Raw genomic sequence first — 25,850 nt, forward strand, 5'->3', positions numbered from 1 at the left:
ATAATCAATTTTGAAGTATTTCCACACCTCTGAGGCTGACGTTATTTCTGCTGCTGTAGGCCGAGTCTGTCTGCACGGATAATTCTGTCAGTCACATGAGGTTTCGGTCTTTGGTATCGGTGGTATTTTTACGAGTACAAATAAATGAGCTTGGTATCGGGCCTGATACCGAAACTAGTACTTCTTGTTTAGCAGTTTAAAAAAAAAAAAAAAAAAACGTAAACCAAAAAAATTTAAAAGGGTTTTTTTTACCACTATTTTCCATTAGCTTATGTGTAAAATTATTTAACATCAAAGATGGCCTTAATCATATGAAAATAATGTGGTTTTACTCTATGGCAGATGTAGACGATTATACAAGTATATAGCTCACAGACTCATTCAGCTCGCTCTGTGCGCAGACCTGCTTGGCGTGGTTGCCAGATCGCAGTAACATTACATAGTACAGCTTCCCTATTCTCACAACTATAACCGTACATTTTTATTTTAAATTTTGATTACAGTAGTAGTGTTAACATATACCTTGTGTCACTTTTGAATGATTTATGGTTTGATTTGATTGTTATGATTTATTGCACCCTCATAATTCTCAGACTGACAGCTGTCAGATGTCAGGACATATGTCAGGTAATATATGACCTATGGTATTACATTGTGACGTGGCTATGTGACTTCCTATGCCAGTGGCTGTATGACTTCTCAAGCTGTTGTCTGTACGTGTTAAAAAACAGATCAAACAGGGGGAGACTTCTGACTTTTGATAGGGTATCACATCTCTCACTCAGCAATGATGTTTTATGATTATTCCTTCCTTGACTGGTGGCTCCTTCCAGTCTGATGGTGCAAAAGGCGTCACATGTCTGTGGCCGTGCTTTCTTTGATTGCGGGTTGTCTTAAAAGACACCCAAGCCTAGTTTGTGTTATGCTGACACCTCACCAGGAACAGTAATGGCTGTTCAATACAGTATATGTTAATTGAGTCAAAATATTTGGGTCAAGACAGTCCACCCCCCAGCACAACAATGGGTATATCCATTTAAATAACCTGTGTGTGTGTGTGTGTGTGATAGTAAAACTTTTTGGATGTGTTTGTAGCAAACACATCATTTTCACATAGAAAACTTTTAAATGTATGAATGAACCTTTTTTTTTCTTTTGACAAAACTACATTTCAAAAGATTTACCTGAGGTGTTTAACAAACACAAAAGGAAGTATGTTGATCACTAAGTTTAAGCATATAGTACAAACACGCAATGCTCTAGAAAGCTAATCTAGGTGTTATCTTTCTGAGGTCAGAACACAAAACTTTTGTGTTGGGTGATCCAGACACAATACATACTAAAAGAACATATGGATGTCATTTTCAAACTGAAAGTATGCTTCAATGTGTAATTACACAATATTTTCAATTATACAATATTTTCGGTCCCACTTTATATTAAGTGGCCTTAACTACTATGTACTTACATCAAAAACTAAGTACAATGTACTTATTGGGTTCATATTGAATTGCAAAACACTTTTGCTGCTATTGAGGTGGGATACGGGTAAGGTTAGGGACCGGTTTGGTGGTATGGGTAGTTTAAGTTAGTTTAAGTAGGTTGGGGTAAGGTGTAAGGCTTGGGTCAACAGTGTAATTATCAATGTAATTACAGAAATTAATTACAGATGTAATTACATGCAGGTGTTTTTAAAATATAAGTACAATGTAAAAACATGTATGTACACAATAAGTGCATTGTATCAAATGATTAATTTAAATGCAAGTACATAGTAGTTAAGGCCACTTAATATAAAGTGGGTCCATATTTTCAATATGAATATTACGTTTCAATGTTTTTTACTAAAACTTTTTTTTTTAACTAGCACATCAACATCTAGCAAATAAATTAAAGAGATGGAATTGAACTATTACCATCTTCTATGACCCCACATGTACAAGTAACTGAACAAGTAACGTAATGTTCTATCACAGCGACATAACATACACGTAGATCTTTTTCTCTGCATGTGTGTGTGTGTAAATAGTTATGCTAAAATCTTGTTCGTATTTTTACACGCCGACATATTTTGTCAGGGCTATGTCACATCGTTGTGATGCAAAGTTCCACAGTCTATAGATAACTTTCAGACATAATCTTTATACAGAATTATGTGTATCTAAAACACCTGACATTCCTAAAGTCCAAATCACTAAGAAAAATGAGTACAGCATGTATTTAAAAGTATAGTTATTATAAAAACACATACACACACACACACAAAAAAAAAAAAAACATTTGTGAGCAGTTGTGAAAGCAAATTGGTGAAGACTGTTCTTTGAGAGTTCTCAACGTTCACTATAGGAATAAATGAAAATGAGGAACTTAAGTGATAGCCTTTCTGTTCGAGTGTTTGAATACTATTGATGTTTCTTTTAGTGCAACTTTCCAGCAATCTATGATATGGGATCACATGAAGCATCAACACGAAAAGTAAGTAACACTGTTTTACACTTAAAACCATTATGATGAATCACAACTAAGTAACGCCCTGAAAGCTGCACATTTTATTTTTTAAGTTTGTGGTTATTAAACAGCATACCACGCTCTGGTAAACCCGAAGATAAAATTAAAAGATTTTGTGTACACAAAACACCATGAAACTTCAAGAGCCCAAATCACCAAGAAAACACGGTATACTATACAAGAAAAGCACTGTTTATAATAAATACAGACTACAGAAAAGTCATTCATGAGCAATTTCTAAGTTTGTTACAAGTTTGTAAATGTGGTTTTGCAAATGACATTTTTACTACTCCACTAGGTTTAGTCATCTTGTTCAGGTAGCAAGTTACACTATTCACATTTTTGTTGGTTGGGATGTGTTTTGTTTTAGGTGAAGACAAAACAGTGTAAGTTTATGCTTTTCCTCACATGGGAAAGCATGTGTCTTGAAACTTTTTCAAATGTATGACTGAATGTTCTCTTTTGATAAACCAGCATTTCAAATGCTTTTCCTAAGGTGTTTAACGTCTGCAGAATAATTTCTTTCAACATCCCGCTTGAGGTGAAAGATTATAGTATGTTTTTAACTATTATCACCATCTTCTCTTACTCAAACAAAGCTACTTTATGTGCTAAAAATCTTTGTTCATTTATGCTCTTCTGTCAGATTTGTTAGAGGGACTATGCCACACTGATATAATGCAAACACATTAAGAACCGTAAAGTCACATGCCTTTGTAAAGGCTATAGATAAAATCAAACACAATCTTTATACATGTTTGCACAAAAGTCAGTTAAAGACATCGATTTACTACGAAGGTGTTGTAAGGCATATAGGAAAAAACAATTAGCTATAAGGAAAGCTATAAAGAGGAAGTTTGATGATTTGTAAGTGTCATTTTTACCACTAGTCGATGATGCTGTTTTCATTTTCTTTTTTTTTTTGGTTTTAGTACATTTGTACAGTCTGTAAAGTCTATACTCTGAGCGTGGTCAAATGTGTTCATAGGAGTTAATGAAAAAGGAGTTAATGAAAATGACACTGCTTAAGACTAAACAAATGATATTTCTTTTAGGTCATCTTTCTGGTCTGTCTACAATGCAGGATCACAAGACACAAAGCCACAACATGAAAAGTGAGTCTTGCTGTTTTTCTGTTATACAGCTATTACACTTCAAACTTTTCTAACTATTACACTTAAAGCTGTGCATTTCACGGCACAGTCATAGATACACAGCTCTTTTGCGTTTGTCTTTAAACAACAGTTAAGTAAATTAATTACTGTTGATAAGTAGTAGTTTTAAGTGAAAGGTGTGATGATTCATGCCTTTTTTTTATTTTTTATTTTTTATTCTGTCAACACCAATACTTTGGCACCAGTGTTTTTTGGTGTCTGTTCTTTAGATCTGATCCAGAAAACAGATGTTGTGTTCTATGTCTATATAATTTCTTATTCTTTTTATGAAGAAAAAAAAAAATGTGATAAGTTTTTGTCTTCATCAGCAGAATACTAAAATGGTTTAACATACTGTAAATGTCAATAGTTATAATTAGCAAATGCTAGTGAACTGTTTTTTTACTGAGATAATTTACAGTTATACATAAAACAAATTCAGTATCAGTCAGTTGGATTCTAGTTTCTACTGAACATCGTTATTGTACCACGTTTAACAATGCTGGTGTTCATCAAACTTCACACAAGTCACAAGGTCTTTCCCAGTGCTCGTCTGGCTCTGAAAGCAGATCAAATATAAGGATGTAACAGTTTGGAGACATTTGTGTTTTCTTTGATATGTTTGCACTTTTCCTGAAGCACACTGTTTTCGAAATTGTCTACCTATTTTTAATACATTTTCAGTGTATTGCTGTGTGATTGTAATGTGTGTGTGTGTGTGTGTGTGTGTGTGTGTGTGTGTGTGTGTGTGTGTGTGTGTGTGTGTGTGCTTTCCTTACACATGGCAAAAACAACGTTTCCTTGAATCTGTTGTAATATTAGTGAACTCTAGGTGTTCTTGGCTTGTTTGTCCGTATATGTTCCCCATGAATTTGCTTGACTTAATAAAATAATGGTTTAAATCATCTTCTTCACTTGAGATCTTTACATTATTTTATTATACTATCCTATTTTTACAATAGTGCTATTTTGGGACGGTATGTGGATATTGAATTCAGCACAAGGAACTCAAAAATATTTTATCTTGTAAAACATCTACATAGCGTTTTAAATCATTTAAGATAATTATTTTATTAAGATAATTTAAGGTTTTTTATGATTATTTTATTTGTACCTCCTATAGAATCAGGATTGCAAGTCTTGTAATACTGTTTTTTAATGAGCTCAGACATGGTCATAAAATAACAAGTAATCAAACTTTTATTTCAACATTGTTGATTATACACTGAAGTTGTGAAGAAATGACATTACACACATAAATAAAACAGTAATAATGACATTACAGGTGGTCTAACCATAAATGAAAATCTCTGCAAGCTATCATGTTTCGGTTTGGGGTGTAATTGACCAGTGTTTCAACAATTTTTTCCGATGGTGGTATCATCAGCATTGTTTGAACGCAGTTAGACACAAACATCTGTAACAATTGTACACATACAGAGAACCACAGTAACTCCTAACTCTTCAGTACATCCAGACATCACATCCTTGGATGTTTCACACCTACAGGCCCTATCTCCTGAATTTGGTATTTAAATAAGGATTAGGATAAAGTAACTAACACACAAAGACATTCTACAGCTCCAGAATTACAATGGCTACTCCAAAAACTCTTAAAACATCTGTGATGTCTGTAACACTTACAAGAAATTCTGATGAAACAGATGAGTTTCTACATGAAGTTGGCCCAATCCCTCTGTTCATTGCTATATGTTTAATTGTTTTTGTTTAATAAATCTTATGATTGGATCTAATGTCCCTGGCTTCTAAGAATCTCTATGTTACAGATATAATAATGGTTTATTCAGCTTGCAGAATTTAAAAGTGTTTGTATGTTTTGAAAAACACTAAAATTATCAATATGTAGTGTTATATTTAATATATACAGTGCATTTTAATTTTACTCAAAACAATTTAATATGACAATGTTACTAAAATCTTTAACTGAACATCTTACCATTATTATTGGTATAGATGTTAACTTAAACTTGCCATAGAATGAAATTCCATCTTATTGTGAACAATTCATAAGTGCTTTTTTTTGTTTTTTTTACCTCGTAACTTTTAATCAAAATATCTGGATTGAGTGTAATGAGTAAGTAAACTTCTCTCTGGTGATATATGCAGGACTTTTACATCTTGCTATTTCTGTTTCTCATTGTGTCGTTAATTTTATATCATTATTTATTACTTCCTGACGACAACCCCTTTACACCCCGCTCAACAGGGGGTGAGGGCGGTCCCCAGTCAGTTGTACTGATAAACTCTACAGCTCAGTGCTCAGTTATCGCAAGGAACCTGGGTTTCCTAACTGATCTGTGTGGGGGAGCTGGTGCTGGAACCTATAGACAACTGTACCAACGTGGACTGCTGTGCTGCTGCAAACATCTCTCTGAGCAAAATTTAAAGCAACATTGTCTGTTACATGGACCGCCAAAATCAATTTCAGCATTCCTGTCTGTCTGAGCCTGACGCTTCTTTGACTCACACTTTGGGGGATCAGACCCAAAAACCTGAACTTCAAACCATGAATGCACAAGACCTACATGTAAGGACTGTCTCACAGGATATTCCAGGAACTATTCGAATCTTTCACCATCAAATAGGGGACAAAGTTTATACCGTGCACCAAGTTGAGTTCTGAAAAATCCATCTTCAACGCAGTGGATTTCTGAAATGTCTACGCAAAAAGCTGATGGAGAACGACCCACCTTTGAGTTCTGATGAGGCTGTGCACCGACACCCCGCATGCCAGTGCGCCACAGGCATGAGTGTCATCTAAAAGTGATCTTGGACTGTATGTTTAAAGAATATTTCAGAGGACCGATGGTTGGCTTGATGCACAAGATCATCGATGCTGCATTTGATTCAAATAAGGCCTGTGAGGGGGATACCAAATGTGTAACAAATCTCAAAATGAAATGGATGTCGTAAGAGGACTGACAAATTCATGGTATTCTGATGTGACGAGCATGTGTGTTTACACCAAAGAGCCAATCTGTGTAATAATAAGAAAAGTTCTGGATGTGATGTCTGGATGTACCGAAGAGTTAGGAGTTACTGTGGTTCTCTGTATGTGTACAATTGTTACAGATGTTTGTGTCTAACTGCGTTCAAACAATGCTGATGATACCACCATCGGCAAAAATTGTTGAAACACTGGTCAATTACACCCTAGACCGAAACATGATAGCTTGCAGAGATTTTCATTTATGGTTAGACCACCTGTAATGTCATTATTACTGTTTTATTTATGTGTGTAATGTCATTTCTTCACAACTTCAGTGTATAATCAACAATGTTGAAATAAAAGTTTGATTACTTGTTATTTTATGACCATGTCTGAGCTCATTAAAAACAGTATTACAAAACTTGCAATCCTGATTCTATAGGAGGTACAAATAAAATAATCATAAAAAACCTTAATTTATCTTAATAAAATAATTATCTTAAATGATTAAAAATGCTATGTAGATGTTTTACAAGATAAAATATTTTTGAGTTCCTTGTGCTGAATTCAATATCCACATACCGTCCCAAAATAGCACTATTTTAAAAATAGGATAGTATAATAAAATAATGTAAAGATCTCAAGTGAAGAAGATGATTTAAACCATTATTTTATTAAGTCAAGCAAATTCATGGGGAACATATACGGACAAACAAGCCAAGAACACCTAGAGTTCACTAATATTACAACAGATTCAAGGAAATTTGTTTATTTGTTTGTTTTTCAAAGTTGTTTTTGCCATGTGTAAGGAAAGCACACACACACACACACACACACACATACATACATACATTACAATCACACAGCAATACACTGAAAATGTATTAAAAATAGGTAGACAATTTCGAAAACAGTGTGCTTCAGGAAAAGTGCAAACATATCAAAGAAAACACAAATGTCTCCAAACTGTTACATCCTTATATTTGGTCTGCTTTCGGAGCCAGACGAGCACTGGGAAAGACCTTGTGACTTGTGTGAAGTTTGATGAACACCAGCATTGTTAAACGTGGTACAATAACGATGTTCAGTAGAAACTAGAATCCAACTGACTGATACTGAATTTGTTTTACGTATAACTGTAAATTATCTCAGTAAAAAACAGTTCACTAGCATTTGCTAATTATAACTATTGACATTTACAGTATGTTAAACCATTTTAGTATTCTGCTGATGAAGACAAAAACTTATCACATTTTTATTTTATTTTTTTCATAAAAAGAATAAGAAATTATATAGACATAGAACACAACATCTGTTTTCTGGATCAGATCTAAAGAACAGACACCAAAAAACACTGGTGCCAAAGTATTGGTGTTGACAGAATAAAAAAAAATAAAAAAAGGCATGAATCATCACACCTTTCACTTAAAACTACTACTTATCAACAGTAATTAATTTACTTAACTGTTGTTTAAAGACAAACACAAAAGAGCTGTGTATCTATGACTGTTCCGTGAAATGCACAGCTTTAAGTGTAATAGTTAGAAAAGTTTGAAGTGTAATAGCTGTATAACAGAAAAACAGCAAGACTCACTTTTCATGTTGTGGCTTTGTGTCTTGTGATCCTGCATTGTAGACAGACCAGAAAGATGACCTAAAAGAAATATCATTTGTTTAGTCTTAAGCAGTGTCATTTTCATTAACTCCTTTTTCATTAACTCCTATGAACACATTTGACCACGCTCAGAGTATAGACTTTACAGACTGTACAAATGTACTAAAACCAAAAAAAAAAGAAAATGAAAACAGCATCATCGACTAGTGGTAAAAATGACACTTACAAATCAACAAACTTCTTCTTTATAGCTTTCCTTATAGCTAATTGTTTTTTCCTATATGCCTTACAACACCTTCGTAGTAAATCAATGTCTTTAATTGACTTTTGTGCAAACATGTATAAAGATTGTGTTTGATTTTATCTATAGCCTTTACAAAGGCATGTGACTTTACAGTTCTTAATGTGTTTGCATTATATCAGTGTGGCATAGTCCCTCTAACAAATCTGACAGAAGAGCATAAATGAACAAAGATTTTTAGCACATAAAGTAGCTTTGTTTGAGTCAGAGAAGATGGTGATAATAGTTAAAAACATACTATAATCTTTCACCTCAAGCGGGATGTTGAAAGAAATTATTTTGCAGACGTTAAACACCTTAGGAAAAGCATTTGAAATGCTGGTTTATCAAAAGAGAACATTCAGTCATACATTTGAAAAAGTTTCAAGACACATGCTTTCCCATGTGAGGAAAAGCATAAACTTACACTGTTTTGTCTTCACCTAAAACAAAACACATCCCAACCAACAAAAATGTGAATAGTGTAACTTGCTACCTGAACAAGATGACTAAACCTAGTGGAGTAGTAAAAATGTCATTTGCAAAACCACATTTACAAACTTGTAACAAACTTAGAAATTGCTCATGAATGACTTTTCTGTAGTCTGTATTTATTATAAACAGTGCTTTTCTTGTATAGTATACCGTGTTTTCTTGGTGATTTGGGCTCTTGAAGTTTCATGGTGTTTTGTGTACACAAAATCTTTTAATTTTATCTTCGGGTTTACCAGAGCGTGGTATGCTGTTTAATAACCACAAACTTAAAAAATAAAATGTGCAGCTTTCAGGGCGTTACTTAGTTGTGATTCATCATAATGGTTTTAAGTGTAAAACAGTGTTACTTACTTTTCGTGTTGATGCTTCATGTGATCCCATATCATAGATTGCTGGAAAGTTGCACTAAAAGAAACATCAATAGTATTCAAACACTCGAACAGAAAGGCTATCACTTAAGTTCCTCATTTTCATTTATTCCTATAGTGAACGTTGAGAACTCTCAAAGAACAGTCTTCACCAATTTGCTTTCACAACTGCTCACAAATGTTTTTTTTTTTTTGTGTGTGTGTGTGTATGTGTTTTTATAATAACTATACTTTTAAATACATGCTGTACTCATTTTTCTTAGTGATTTGGACTTTAGGAATGTTAGGTGTTTTAGATACACATAATTCTGTATAAAGATTATGTCTGAAAGTTATCTATAGACTGTGGAACTTTGCATCACAGCGATGTGACATAGCCCTGACAAAATATGTCAGCGTGTAAAAATACGCACAAGATTTTAGCATAACTATTTACACACACACACATGCAGAGAAAAAGATCTATGTGTATGTTATGTCGCTGTGATAGAACATTACGTTACTTGTTCAGTTACTTGTACATGTGGGGTCATAGAAGATGGTAGTAGTTAAATTCCATCTCTTTAATTTATTTGCTAGATGTTGATGTGCTAGTTAAAAAAAAGTTTTAGTAAAAAACATTGAAACGTAATATTCATATTGAAAATATGGACCCACTTTATATTAAGTGGCCTTAACTACTATGTACTTGCATTTAAATTAATCATTTGATACGATGCACTTATTGTGTACATACATGTTTTTACATTGTACTTATATTTTAAAAACACCTGCATGTAATTACATCTGTAATTAATTTCTGTAATTACATTGATAATTACACTGTTGACCCAAGCCTTACACCTTACCCCAACCTACTTAAACTAACTTAAACTACCCATACCACCAAACCTGTCCCTAACCTTACCCGTATCCCACCTCAATAGCAGCAAAAGTGTTTTGCAATTCAATATGAACCCAATAAGTACATTGTACTTAGTTTTTGATGTAAGTACATAGTAGTTAAGGCCACTTAATATAAAGTGGGACCGAAAATATTGTATAATTGAAAATATTGTGTAATTACACATTGAAGCATACTTTCAGTTTGAAAATGACATCCATATGTTCTTTTAGTATGTATTGTGTCTGGATCACCCAACACAAAAGTTTTGTGTTCTGACCTCACAAAGATAACACCTAGATTAGCTTTCTAGAGCATTGCGTGTTTGTACTATATGCTTAAACTTAGTGATCAACATACTTCCTTTTGTGTTTGTTAAACACCTCAGGTAAATCTTTTGAAATGTAGTTTTGTCAAAAGAAAAAAAAGGTTCATTCATACATTTAAAAGTTTTCTATGTGAAAATGATGTGTTTGCTACAAACACATCCAAAAAGTTTTACTCATGTGTTTACTCATTGTGTGAAACCATTCGGCTACATTACTACTACTACTAGTACGACTACTACTACTACTACAAAAAAAAAAAGATCATCAGGCTGTTTTAAAAGAAATTAAAGAAAAAAATAAAAGTTTTATTTAAAAACAATAGACAAAATGCATTGTTTTTTGCGGCAAACCAAACTAATGTATAAACGTTTAAACACACACACATACACACACACACACACACTATAAGTTAATTAAAACTAAAACGTTTCTTAAAATTTATCAAAAGTAAAGACACATTCAGATCTTATGAAGACTTCAGATGTCTCGACACTTGTGAAGATATGACCCCAACCCGCTGTGAGGTCTTCAGATGACACAATTTTTGGATCAACACGCACCAATGCTACATTTTTCTATATATCTTAATCATTTGTTAACATGTAATCATTACTTCAGTGAGCTTGTTGTTTTCAGCCTTAAATTAATACATTTAAATTAATAGATTGTTAGCTAACTGCGTGAATTGTATATACATTTATGAAATTACATAACTTGCACACAGTCACCTTTGATAACTGATCACTTTAAATTGTAAATGTTGACATGCATTTTCTGTAAAGCTGGTTGAAAACAAATGCTTTTCATTCTTTTGTCTTTTTAACAGTGATCATATCAATGTGTTTGGAAACAGATACAGATGTTCTAAACAAAAAAGAAAATCTTCCCAAACAACACCTATTCTGTGGTGTATGGATAATGAGGACTCTTTGGCTTGATGAATATTTCTGATTCTTTGTCTTAGGCACTAATGTTAACCTATAGTTCAGGTACTACTGATCGTACTATGATGGCAATACACACACACACACACACACACACACACACACACACACAGGTTATTTAAATGGATATACCCATTGTTGTGCTGGGGGGTGGACTGTCTTGACCCAAATATTTTGACTAGGGCTGCACGATTAATCGCATGCTATTCTCACGCGCATTTCGTCAGTAAAGCCGGTTCCCTGATTACCGCTAAATCGCCATCACCTGTTTTTAAACGGAGCACCTTTTAATAGACAGAGCCGTAGTTCACAGACAAGCCACGCAATATCGCGTTCATTATCGCAGGCGATTCATCTGCGATATGAACGCGATATTGCGTGGCTTTTCAGTGATCTACGGCTCTGTCTATTAAATGCCGCTTCATTTGAAAGCAGGTGATGGCGATTTAGCGGTAATCAGGGAACCGGCTTTACTGACGAAATGCGCGTGAGAATAGCATGCGATTAATCGTGCAGCCCTAATTTTGACTCAATTAACATATACTGTATTGAACAGCCATTACTGTTCCTGGTGAGGTGTCAGCATAACACAAACTAGGCTTGGGTGTCTTTTAAGACAACCCGCAATCAAAGAAAGCACGGCCACAGACATGTGACGCCTTTTGCACCATCAGACTGGAAGGAGCCACCAGTCAAGGAAGGAATAATCATAAAACATCATTGCTGAGTGAGAGATGTGATACCCTATCAAAAGTCAGAAGTCTCCCCCTGTTTGATCTGTTTTTTAACACATACAGACAACAGCTTGAGAAGTCATACAGCCACTGGCATAGGAAGTCACATAGCCACGTCACAATGTAACACCATGGGTCATATATTAACTGACATATGTCCTGACATCTGACAGCTGTCAGTCTGAGAATTATGAGGGTGCAATAAATCATATGCAAAAGCCATAAATCATTCAAAAGTGACACAAGCAGGGCTTGACATTAACACCCGCCAACCCGCCAAATGCGGGTAGATTTCAGCTGTGGCGGGTAAGACAGCCACTCCCACCAGCCACTTTGGCGGGTTGAATATAATTTCAGCCTACAGCCAAATGAAAAATAACCAAGATCGTCGTATCACAAAATTACAATTCAGTCACAATTCTTTATCGATTAACTTGCGGTTAGTGAAGGCGGGATAGGCGGAATCGCGCTGAATGACACAACAGTAGCGATCGCGTGTGCGCTCTCTCTGTCGCGCGCGATCAGTTCTCCTTGCACCTGAATACATGCACACAGATGTCAAAATGCATCGTGTGGAGTATCTCGCGTGAATACAGTGGGCTATGGCTTACGGCTAAGTGGGTAAAAACTGGATATGTGTCAGACTATGACGTCCATGCATTCAGCAGCCCCCAAATAAATACCTGTCTGTCATTAATGTTAATCAAACATCAAAAATGTTTAAATAAATGTTTACATGTATGCTAAATAAACATATGTATCTGAAAAAAAAAAAAAAAAAAAAAAAAAAATATATATATATATATATATATATATATATATATATATATATATATATATATATATATATATATATATATATATATATATATATATAGTGAAAATATATTTATTTATTTATTTATTTATTTTATTATTATTTTTTTTTTAATTACTATTTGTAATTTGCTTCTTTGTTCTTTTTATATAGCCTAACAAAAATAATACATACCCGATATATACAATGTATAGTCTTGATTTGGGTGGTCAATCTGCATTTGTAAGTTTGAAAGGGTTTTAAATCTTGTAAATCAAGTAAAATGACTCAAAATCAAGTAATTTAAGCATGCCAGAGTCAACTTTAATAATATATAATGTAATTTCCCAACAGCAAAATTGTGGCCAGTGAAAATGCTGAGTGGCTAGTAACTTTGGAAAACCACTAGCCACATTGGCTGGTGAGCAAAAAAGTTAATGTCAAGCCCTGGACACAAGGTATATGTTAACACTACTTACAGTCAAGACACTTGGCGAAAAAAATGATTTAACCTTTAAACCAAGAAAGTATATTACACTGCAAAAGTTTAAAAGTAGTGTAGTTTAGCGGGATTTCATGGATTTGGCATCACTAACCACTTAGAACGTTAATATGGTGAATGACCTACTTATAGCGACTCATAGAAACAGATGCAAAGACGGCATGAACAACACAGTTGTCTAATAAAGTGTTCATTGTGCATTTTTGTTGGTGCTTTTTTTTGTTTTTTTTACCAGCTTGTCAATGATCTTCCCTACTGCTCCACTTCTTCTTCTTTTTATTTTTATTTTTTTGGTAAACTGCTTAAAAAAAAAAACAGAAACACATCAATTAATACAACATGACACCAACAGTAAATATGAGGACATAAAACACAACACACATATTCCAATCTGACTGTAGTAAACCAAACCTGGATCTTCACCCAACCCCCACAACATGACACCAACAGTAAATATGAGGACATAAAACACAACACACATATCCCAATCTGACTGTAGTAACCTAAACCTGGATCTTCACCCAACCCCCGCAACATGACATCAACAGTAAATATGAGGACATAAAACACAACACACATATCCCAATCTGACTGTAGTAAACCAAACCTGGATCTTCACCCAACCCCCACAACATGACACCAACAGTAAATATGAGGACATAAAACACAACACACATATCCCAATCTAACTGTAGTAACCCAAACCTGGATCTTCACCCAACCCCCACAACATGACACCAACAGTAAATATGAGGACATAAAACACAACACACATATCCCAATCTGACTGTAGTAACCCAAACCTGGATCTTCACCCAACCCCCACAACATGACACCAACAGTAAATATGAGGACATAAAACACAACACACATATCCCAATCTGACTGTAGTAACCCAAACCTGGATCTTCACCCAACCCCCACAACATGACACCAACAGTAAATATGAGTACAATTCATGGTCCAATAAGGGAAACGCCTGTTTTACACTGCACGTGTAAGCAGTGTATTGATGATGTGGGATTTATTCACTATAGGAGAGAGTGATTGATGTGAGATGAAATCATTTTTCCTTTTTTTCATATTTGAGAATGGTGAAATGTGTAGCTTGAAGTCCTTCTCCTTTACTGTTGTTGATGTATGACTTCTGTGTGGATGACTAAACTCACTTTGAAAAGCACCATTGACACCATTACTATTAACGCAACTTGCGCTGGATGGAACAAAGCTGGGGTGCGTTTCCCAAACAACGATGAAACTCGCTGCTGAACTACCATAGTACAGTGCATCGTTGAACAAATCAACTAGCTAGTCACGACTGTTTCCCGAAACTGTATTGTCGCAAACTTGTCGTTGAACCACGTTGGTGAATGACGTCACGCATGTGGTGACTAATAACTTCTTTAAATTAATCCATTTGAGATCAAATTAATGCTAGATTTTTTGCTATAAATTACAGACATGGCATTAGAGGACTAATTCTCATTTTCCTCAGTTATTTTGCTTTATTTCCAGATTAACCTGTTAACTGTCACCCCCACTTTTTTTTTAGACAAGAAAATGCACTATCCAAACTTAAATGGATGTAATTCAAGAATACTTTGGAGTATAGACATAAGGCTGGTCTTGTTTTAAAGAAATTTTGAAATTTGGCAGATTATTGTAGAAGTGAAATAACTTATGTAAGTGAAACAGAAAAAAAAAGTTATAGAAGTTTAAGTTTATGAAAATGTAAAATGTAAAAATATAATATTTTATATTTTATATAAAATATATATTTTACAAAACAAGTTTTACTCTAAAACTGCAAGGAAATCAAAGCCAAAAAACTGAACAAGTTTTGTTCCAAATTTCAGGTTGATATCTCAAAAAATGAGTTTTCAGTAAGATTTTGTTTGGGCGCAGTACCACACTTTTTCACTAGATGACAACCAAGCTCCATTGGTGACTATATAAAGGCGCCTCCATTTCTATATATGGTTTTAGTGATCTGAACCATATATTTCCATCATTTTCATACAATTTATGAAGTAGACATCCTATATAGATGTAGTATGGGAAGTTTGGCAGAAAATTGATATGAATTCAGCCTCTAATAAACATAAAAATAACATGAATGTGGGTTATAGATCGCCGCCACAATCATAATTGTATTTTTTTTTTTCTATTAAAAAATTTTTCAGACCTTTTTTTTCTCAAAAAATTGAATGGATGTTATCTTTTAAACTCTTGGCATGAAAGCAAACATGTTTCAACCAATCTAATGATTTTTCATGTTCATCGCTATTTCAAAATAAAGGTCTGAACCTCCCTTATGAGTATGAAAATATGCTTGTTGCAAATTGATAAATTACTGCTCCTCTGTAATTTATTTTTAAAATCAGTCACCAAATATGTAAACTAGAGATTCTAAGCTTTCAAATGATATATAGTTTGTCAAGATTAGTTTAGGTTTAGTATAGAATATTACTGTTTTAGATATGTAATGGCTGTGGGCCCACCGGTGGGCCCGTGACAGTTAACAGGTTAAATCAAATGCCTGTTCTGACATACCAGAGCACGTACACACATGCACACTCTTTAAAAACGGTGCTTTAAATCTTAATGTCAGCTTGCTTATTTTGCTTAAGATAAGGATTTATTAAGTCCACATGTCATAAAAACAGGAAACTATGCTTCTAACCACAGCTCGAGAGCTGTCGCTCCAACCACACAAGTTTGCGATACAGTATGCGAATGTTCGTTTGAACAATGGTTTTGGGAAGCACCAAATCGTTGAACTATGTAAGTAACGACGGAACTTGCGATGTTAGTTGGCTAGCGATGCTTTTGGAAAAAGCAACCCAGGCTGAGATTTTAGCGGAAATGTGTCATCGCCACGTAAGCATATACCCCAATCAGCATGAGCAGTGCAATAAAAATAGACTTGACTCTGAAATGATGGCTGCACTGCTGCTTACGCATGCTCTGAGGTGCCAAAAAAATATGTATTGCTTACGCATTGCTTACACGTGCGGTGTAAAATGGGCGTAACTCTCTGAAGGACAGTGACTCTCCAGAAGCAGGATTCCTTTATCCTTATTAATACCATTATAGGTTACACACACACTTCACAATGGTAACACTTTAGAATACTGATCCTTCATTAATGAATAACTACACAGGAACAAATGAATAATGCATTATTAACACTCTAGTAACCACTATTAACTAACAATAAACTCTGATTAATGAATTAGTAAGTAATAGTGCTCAGTTGTAGGTGGTAGTTCACTATTAACTAATCAGTAACTACTGTTTTTTCATACCTCTAAGATAACTACTAAGAACTACTATATACAGGTTCATAATTAACACGAATGATGCATAATGTATAATTAATTCTAAAGTAAAGGCCTTGGTAAACCACTAGTAATGACTGAAGTATTACTAAATACTTAAGAAAGAATTAATAATTATTTGGATCAGTATTCTAAAGTGAAAAACATGATAACTCTCTAGTAACTACTGTAGTCATTGTAAACTTTTGATGTTTTTGTATGTTTTTGTACAGTAATTCCTTATGATATATTTGGTAACACTTAAGTAATTACTAGTGGGTTACCATGATCTTCACTTTAGAATACTGACCCAAATAATTAGTAGTTCTTTTAGAAGGATGTAGTAACACTTAAGTAATTACTAGTGGGTTACTATGATCTTCACTTTAGAATACTGATCCAAAAAAGAAGTAGTTACTTTAGAGTTATATAGTAACTCTTGAGTTATTACTATCCAATAGACCCCTTAAAGTTTGTAAACATTGCAACGTTTCCTGGTGGGCGGGGCTTAGCTGGAGGCAAAAAGAGCCGCTGGATGCAATGTTGACAAGCGTAAGCTAGCATGTTTTAGGAGGGATTTATTAAACAGATGCAGAAGAAGGTTCAGAACTGTCCGAATATGTACAGTCACTGACTCTGCGGGACAGTGACAGCTATTTTTGTAAATTTACTTAAGTTTTGGATATTTCCTAGACAACATATGAATTACTTTCGGATGATTCGGGGAATTTTGTCAAGGCTTATTGTCTAATGTAACCTAACGCTGGGCTAACTGTGATTATGGCTATAGCAATGTGGATTATTTGAAGAGACCATTCAAAGGATGGCACACACATCTATCGCTGTATGTTTGTTTAACATTTAAGCTAGCTAGTCAAGTCAAGTCAAATTTATTTATATAGCGCTTCTACAATTGGTAATTGTTTCAAAGCAGCTTTACATATTAGAAGCACAGAAAAAAAGGGAAGTGGTTAAAAATAAGCTGTACAAACAAGCGTGGTAATTAGGGCTGGGCAATATATCGAATGCTTTTGTCACGCGCATTTTGTCAGTAAGGCCGGTTCCCTGATTACCGCTAAATCGCCATCACCTGCTTTCAAATGGAGCGGCATTTAATAGACAGAGCCGTAGTTCACTGAAAAGCCACGCAATATCGCGTTCCATATCGATATGAATCGCCGTCGATATTGAACGCGATATTGTGTTGCTTTTCAGTGAACTACGGCTCTGTCTATTAAATGCCGCTCCACTTGAAAGCAGGTGATGGCGATTTAGCGGTAATCAGGGAACCGGCTTTACTGATGAAATGCGCGTGACAAAAGCATTCGATATATCGCCCAGCCCTAGTGGTAATATGTAACATATACAAGATGGTGCTACATTAAGCCAATGTCGGCTGACTCCCAGGGGTGGAAAAAAACCCCTAGGAGAAAAACCCAGCATGCTATCACTGGGAAAAAAGTCCTAGGAGGGAAAAAACCCCTTGGAAGATATATATATATATATATATATATATATATATATATATATATATATATATATATATATATATATATATATATATATATATGTAAATGGATATGGAGATCAAAATCTGAGTTATACATTTTTATTATAGAGATTAAAAATAGATTATATATAAATATATGTAAGCGGATACAGGGATTAAAAATCTGAATTATAGATGCAGCCAGAACTGGATCTGTAGGCCCATTGTCTCCTGGGCAACGTTGTAGTCAGGTCCAGACACAGGTTCTCCATCTGATCTGGATACGGCCTGGATCCAGCACCCGGCAAACCTCAGGATAAGCAGAGAGACAGATATTAGCGTAGATGCCATTCTTATTCTGATGTACAGGTATATCTAGTGTTATAGGAAATGTTCTCGGTTCCGGCCGACCTAATTATTGCAGCGTAACAATCCTTTAACGGATTTGAAAAATGTTAATGTATTGATAATGTGTTATGTGTATGCAAGAGCAAAGAGATGTGTTTTTAGTCTAGATTTAAACTGACAGAGTTGTCTGCTTCCCGAACAATGCTAGGAAGATTGTTCCAGAGTTTAGGTGCTAAATAGGAAAAGGATCTGCCGCCTTCAGTTGATTTTGATATTCTGGGTATTATCAACTGGCCTGAATTCTGAGATCGCAATAAACGTGAAGGACTATAATGCATTAAGAGCTCACTTAGGTACTGGGGAGCTAAACCATTTAGAGCTTTATAAGTAAGTAGCAAGATTTTAAAATCTATACAATGTTTAATAGGGAGCCAATGTAATGTTGACAGAACTGGGCTAATATGGTCATACTTTCTGGTTCTAGTAAGAACTCTAGCTGCCGCATTTTGGACCAACTGTAGTCTGTTTAAAAGCCGAGCAGAACAACCACCCAGTAGAGCGTTACAATAATCTAGTCTTGAGGTCATGAATGCATGAACCAACTGTTCCGCATTTGTCATTGAGAGCATATGTCGTAATTTAGATATATTTTTTAGATGGAAGAAGGCGGTTTTACAGATACTAGAAACATGACTTTCAAATGAAAGATTGGTATCAAAGAGCACACCCAAGTTCCTAACTGAGGATGAAGGTTTAATGGAGCACCCGTCAAGTGTTAGAGAGTATTCAAGGTTTTTCGTGAGGAAGTTTTTGGTCCAAAGATTAGGATATCAGTTTTTTCTGAATTTAATAATAAGAAATTTCTTGTCATCCAGTTTTTAATGTCAGCTATGCATTCTGTTAGTTTTGTGAATTTGTAGGTTTCGTCAGGGCGCGAGGAAATATAGAGCTGAGTATCGTCAGCGTAGCAGTGAAAACTAACACCATGCTTCCTAATTATCTCTCCTAAGGGCAGCATGCACAGAGTGAAAAGCAACGGTCCTAGTACTGAGCCTTGTGGTACTCCATATTGAACCTGTGATCGATACGACATCTCTTCATTAACTACTACAGACTGATAACGGTCAGATAAGTACGATTTGAACCATGCCAAAGCAATTCCACTAATGCCAATATAGTTTTCAAGTCTTTTTAAAAGAATGGTATGATCGATAGTGTCAAAAGCAGCACTGAGATCTAATAACACTAATAGAGAAATACAGCCACGATCGGATGATAGGAGTAGATCGTTTGTAACTCTAACGAGAGCAGTCTCAGTACTATGGTATGGTCTAAATCCTGACTGGAAATCCTCACAGATTCCATTTCTTTCTAAAAAGGAGCACAGTTGTGTTGAAACTGCCTTTTTGTAGTATCTTTGACAGAAAAGGTAGATTCGATATTGGCCTGTAATTTACTAAATCTCTCGGATCTAGTTGAGGTTTTTTAATAAGAGATTTAATAATAGCCTGCTTAAAGGTTTTTGGCACGTATCCTAGTGTTAAGGATGAATTAATTATATCAAGAAGTTGACCTACGACCTCTGGAAGCATTTCTTTCAGTAGTTTAGTCGGCATTGGGTCTAGCATACATGTCGTTGATTTTGATGATTTGATAAGTTTAGATAATTCTTCCTCTCCTATAGCGGCGAATGATTCTAGTTTTACCTCAGGGACACTACAGTGCACTGTCTGAAGCGAAACTGTAGACGGTTGCATGTTTTTAATTTTCTCTCTAATATTATCAATCTTGCAAGTAAAGAAGTTCATAAAGTCATTACTGCTGTGCTCTATGGAAACGTCAGCAGTTGAATCACTGTTTCTAGTTAATTTAGCCACTGTGTCAAATAAATACCTAGGATTATGTTTGTTTTCTATTAAAAAGTTTTGAAAAATAAGTAGATCTAGCATTTCTTATAGCCGTTCTGTACTCAATCATTTTTTATTTCCATGAAAGGCGAAAAACTTCTAGTTTTGTTTTCTTCCAACTACGTTCAGCTTTTCTAACAGCTCGTTTTAGAGCCTGAGTGTGCTCATCATACCACGGCGTTGGATTAGTTTCCTTAATCTTCTTTAGACGTAAAGGAGCGACTGCATCTAATGTGCGACAATGAGTGGGTCCTGACACGTGTTTTCTAACTCCAATAGAGTTTAAAATGTCTGCAAATGCCAATCCAAATGCGTCTTTATTATTATCTACATGGATATTAAAATCACCAACAACAAGGACTTTATCCGCAGCCAGTACTAACTCTGATAGAAAATCAGCAAATTCTTTGATAAAGTCAGTATGGTGCCCTGGTGGCCTGTATACAGTAGCCAGCACAAATGTCAACTTACATAATGTTACATAAAGTACCATCACTTCAAAGGAATTATATTTGAAATTCTTTTGAATTGTTCTGTATATATTACTATAAATCACAGCAACACCTCCCCCTTTGCCTTTCTGTCGAGGATTGTGTCGATAATCATAACCTTGAGGACTAGATTCATTTAAAGTAATGTAATCGTCTGGTTTTAGCCAGGTTTCTGTCAAACACAGCAAGTCTAGTTTATTGTCTGTGATAATTTCATTTACAATAAGTGCTTTTGAAGAAATAGATCTAATATTCAGTAACCCAAGCTTTATCATTTGTTTATCTGATTTATCTGTGATTTTCATTTTTTGAACATCAATTAAATTTTTACCCTTAAAAGGTTTCGGAAGTTTTTTGTATTTACTAGTTCGAGGTACAGACACAGTCTCTATGTGATAATATCTAGGTGAAAGATTTTATGTGCTGTGAATTATTTGAGTTCTGTGACATGAGGCGGCTAGCAGACGGTCGGTTTAGCCAGTTTGTCTGCATCCTGATCTGGGCCCTGGTTTGTCATGTTTCAGCTCTAAGATTATTTGCCAAATTCTAGATAGAAGAGCAGCACCATCCCGGGAGGGATGAATACCATCTCTTTTCAACAGATCAGGTCTGCCACAAAAGCTTTTCCAATTGTCTATGAAACCTATATTATTCTGCGGACACCACTTAGACAGCCAGCCATTGAGTGATGATAACCTGCTAACTATCTCATCACTCCGATGAACAGGAAGAGGGCCAGAACAAATTACTTCTGCTGACATTGAATTTGCGAGTTCACACACCTCTTTAATGTTAATTTTAGCGATCTCCGACTGGCGAAGTCAAACATCATTTGTGCCGACGTGGATAATGATTTTAGAATATTTACATTTAGCATTAGCCACCACTTTTAAATTTGCTTTGCTGTCAGGTGCTCTGGCCCCCGGCAAACATGTGACTATGGTGGCTGGTGTCTCTATTTTCACGTTCCGTGTAATAGAATCGCCAATAACTAGGGCACTTTCAACAGGATTCTCAGTGGGTGCGTCACTGAGTGGGGAGAACCTGTTTGATGTTCTAATCGGAACGGAAGAGTGGTGTTTGTTCTTGGCATTATGCCGCCTCACAGTCACCCAGTTAGCCTATAAGAAAGTTATATTATGTGAATAGGAATAAAGAGAAGGATTTAGGATAAACTCCACGAAGCTCCGAGCGTAGGCATGCAGCAGCGTTGAGGCAACAGCGTTGAGCAGCGTTGTGCGCTGAAAGTTGGCGACTTTGCACCTATAAAGAAACTTGCTGATTTGTACTAGATAAAACCAACTCACCATTACATATGCATCGATTATTTTACCTGATATGAAGTGTGCACTGCAAACACGAGTATTATTTATGATCGTCTCCGTCCAGTCTGTATGCCGTATTGCATTCAACCACAATTATCTTTTTGATTTCTGTGAAGGAATGTCTGCTGGGATCTGGTTAAACTTTGGTTTTGAACCAAAAGTCCTGTTCCTTCTATTCTGGCAGCCAGAAACACAACAAGATGACATTTTAAAGTCAAAACCTCAAACTTTTAGTGCGCCTGCTATGAGTTCTTATTTATGTTTTGCCTCCAGCTAGAGCGGTGACGGCACAGTGACGTAGGCGATTATTTATTAATTTTTTCATTTTATTTTTTTATCTTATACCACACATATTAAAATTAAATGAAAGCATGCTTTTGGTGCATAAGATTGGTGCACAAACAACAGCTCAGGGAGGTCTAAAAACACATGAAGAGAAGTGTTAGGATTATACAACATCAGCAATCACAGACATTCGCATTAAGGCTGGATTAGATTTCTCAGAGCACTGTGGAGTTTGCACAAATAATAGTATATAATGTGCTCTAGAATTTTTATAGAGGTTGTCTGAGAAAAAACAGAGACATGGCAGATTAGGATGATATTCTGCACTCATCTGAAATTGACTTATGACATTCTATGACATGAAAGTCATTTCAGTTTAAACGATCTCATGGATGTGGCTGTTGTGGTTTGCGATCATAGTAGCATCAGCTGCTGCAGTAAATGTGGTGTGAAATTGACATAGTCCTTTTATGTTTAACTGTTTTAAATGCCCATTGCCCGCAGTGCACAGTTGCCCTGAAGCCACCGGGGTGGCGGTGCCACCGGGCTTTGGCCCGTCATAGCTGCTCGCAGCTATATTTTTCTTTTTTTTTCTTGTTTATAAAAATGCATTATATTGTATTTATTTACTTTTTTTATTTATTTATTTTGTCGATGTATTATATAATCATTTTGTTCATTGCTAATGTAATGGCCAATGTTTTGGCAATAATGTCATGCCAAGTCATGCCAATAAAGCTCATTTGAAGAGAGAGAGAGAGAGAGAGGTTAAACAACAACAAACAAGCGTGAAGTAGGAAATACAGAGAGAAACATAGAGTGCGTTTGTTAGTCAGGAAGGAACCGGTGAAACTCTGTTAGTCTCATAATGAAGAGGACTGTGGTCTTATGAGACGACTGGAGAAGCAGGGAGACTTTATGGAGAATTTCTCTGGAACAAACACACAGACTCCAGCTGTAAGTCATGAGGTTCCTCTGTCAGATCAGTTTGTTGCCTGTTTTTGTCCCATGTTTGATAACTTATTAGTGTACCACTACATCTAATATCAAATATAATTTTGTGTGTCATTTTCAGAGCGATTTCCCCTTATACAAAAGAACTATGGTGACTTTGTACTTTTGAATGACTACAATGCTAAACGGTAAACATTGCTCATGTCTCAGCTAGGGTTAAATGCAGTTAAAAGTCTAATGTACTTGTACTCTGTATAACACACACAGCACACTGAACACTTGCTGCTGTCATTTATCGTGTTTTTTCACTGCACAGAGTTGTACCAATCAGTTTCTGTGTGAATATACTGCACTCTGTCCAGTAGGAGGCAGTACTGATCCCAGCATATAGGATGTTTATTTATTTATTATTAATAATAATGAAACCTGCATGTCATTTATTTATTTATTTAATAATATCCATTAATTATTATTAATCCCCAAACCTTACTGACAAATTTATTTATTTAATTATAATAATAATAATAGTAATGGTTATGGTTAATGAAGGACTATGATCCTTAAAAAAATAAAATGAAAGACTACGTTATCAATTTAATAATTATTCAAGCATAAAACTGGTAATTAATGAATCACCTAATAGGCATGTTTAAAACTGTTTATTTAATTCATTAAATTATAGTATATAATATATTTTAAATAATTTTATATACATATTAAAATGTATATATATATATATATATATATATATATATATATATATATATATATATATATATATATATATATATATATATATATATATTAAAATGTACTTAAAATAATACAAAAAATACATTAATAAATCATTTAAATGCATATATACAGTATATTACATTATTTTAATATATAATACATCATTTTATTACATAATATAATAATATATTGTATTATATATGTTTGAATGGCAAAATATGTATTAAAACAATGTTTTAAATTTATGTTAAATAAAATAATAAAATAATACATTAATAAATAATTTAAATGTAGATTTGAACCATTTTTTTTAACCAATTTGAAAAAGATTCCTTAATTTATTGTTTTACTATTTTATTTAACTGTTTATTTAAAAACATGAATTAAATAAACAGCTTTATGTATGTCTATTAATTTGTCCATTTAAAATGGATTTATTTCCATTTGTATGATTGCATGATTAAATTGATAACTTTTTCCTACATTTTCTTTTTAAGTGTCACTCCTTGTCCTCCATACTTGATTTATAAAGTGCTTAAAGTGTGTTTCTGGTGAGGAAAGCGTCTACTGTGTGTCTGTCATTGCCACAGAGGAGCTCAGTTTGCTGAATCACGTCACCTGACTGTCTGGCTCTATCTGTGTTGTCTTCTCAGGGTGTTGTGTTGCTAAATGGAGTCTGAGCAGTTGTTCAACAGAGGCTACGGCAGGAACAGCTACAATAGCATCACCAGCGCCAGCAGCGACGAAGAGCTGCTCGATGGTGCCGGCGTCATCATGGACTTCCACACCACCGAGGACGACAACCTGCTCGACGGGGACGCATCCCCAGGTAGGCCCACGTCTGACGTTCCTGAGCCGGACATCCACCACATCCACTCCTCCAAAAGCCTTTTTACTTATGAGACTTAGGGTGTGTTCACACTTGGCAGATTTGGTTCGATTAAATGAACTCTGGTGCGATTGCTCTGATAGTGCCGGTTCATTTGAATAAGTGTGAACGCTGCCATCTGAACTCTAGTGCACAAAACAAGTGTACCCGAACCCTGAAAAGATGGGTCTCGGTCTGCTTTCAAACAAACTCTGGTGCGGTGTGACTGAAATATTAATGCAACATGGACCAAAGACATCTAAAAAATTTTATTTTTGTATTTTTTTGAGCATATACATATGCATTTTACATATATTACATATACAGTCCAGGCAATGGTATAAATAAGAGACAAAGAGAGATAAGCTACTATTCTTCTTTTAAATGCTTACCCAATGTAATACTTAATGTAGAGGGTTGACAAAGCAGCACTCCCAAAAGAGCAACCATGGCAAAAGAACCAGGTGACTACATATAAGGTAAATTTGAGCTAAATAATGAGTCTTTTAGAGCTGTCTTTGTAGTTGACTTTCCATAATTGATTTAGCTATTTTCCTGTGTATTATTGTG

General features: G+C 35.0%; 1 protein-coding gene across 12 annotated transcripts in view; it reads left to right on the forward strand.

Annotated features, from left to right (window-relative positions):
* clcn3 (chloride channel 3) overlaps positions 1-25,850 on the forward strand; it is a 104,480-nt gene that overhangs the window by 23,681 nt on the left and 54,949 nt on the right. For 6 of the 12 annotated variants that reach the window (XR_010896362.1, XR_010896361.1, XM_067399845.1 and 3 more), the window contains exons 1-2: positions 23,841-23,865; positions 25,066-25,241. Coding sequence is in view for 10 of the 12 variants with exons in the window: in XM_067399845.1 (XP_067255946.1) it covers positions 23,847-23,865; positions 25,066-25,241 (195 nt within the window). In the remaining 2 variants the exon portion in view is untranslated. Of the gene's footprint in view, positions 1-23,517; positions 23,681-23,798; positions 23,866-25,065; positions 25,242-25,850 lie in introns of those variants that run through there. The other 6 variants (XM_067399851.1, XM_067399848.1, XM_067399856.1 and 3 more) reach the window with 3 other exon arrangements.

Source organism: Chanodichthys erythropterus, chromosome 11 (genome assembly GCF_024489055.1).
Source record: "Chanodichthys erythropterus isolate Z2021 chromosome 11, ASM2448905v1, whole genome shotgun sequence".
In the NCBI taxonomy this organism is placed as follows: Eukaryota; Metazoa; Chordata; class Actinopteri; order Cypriniformes; family Xenocyprididae; genus Chanodichthys; species Chanodichthys erythropterus.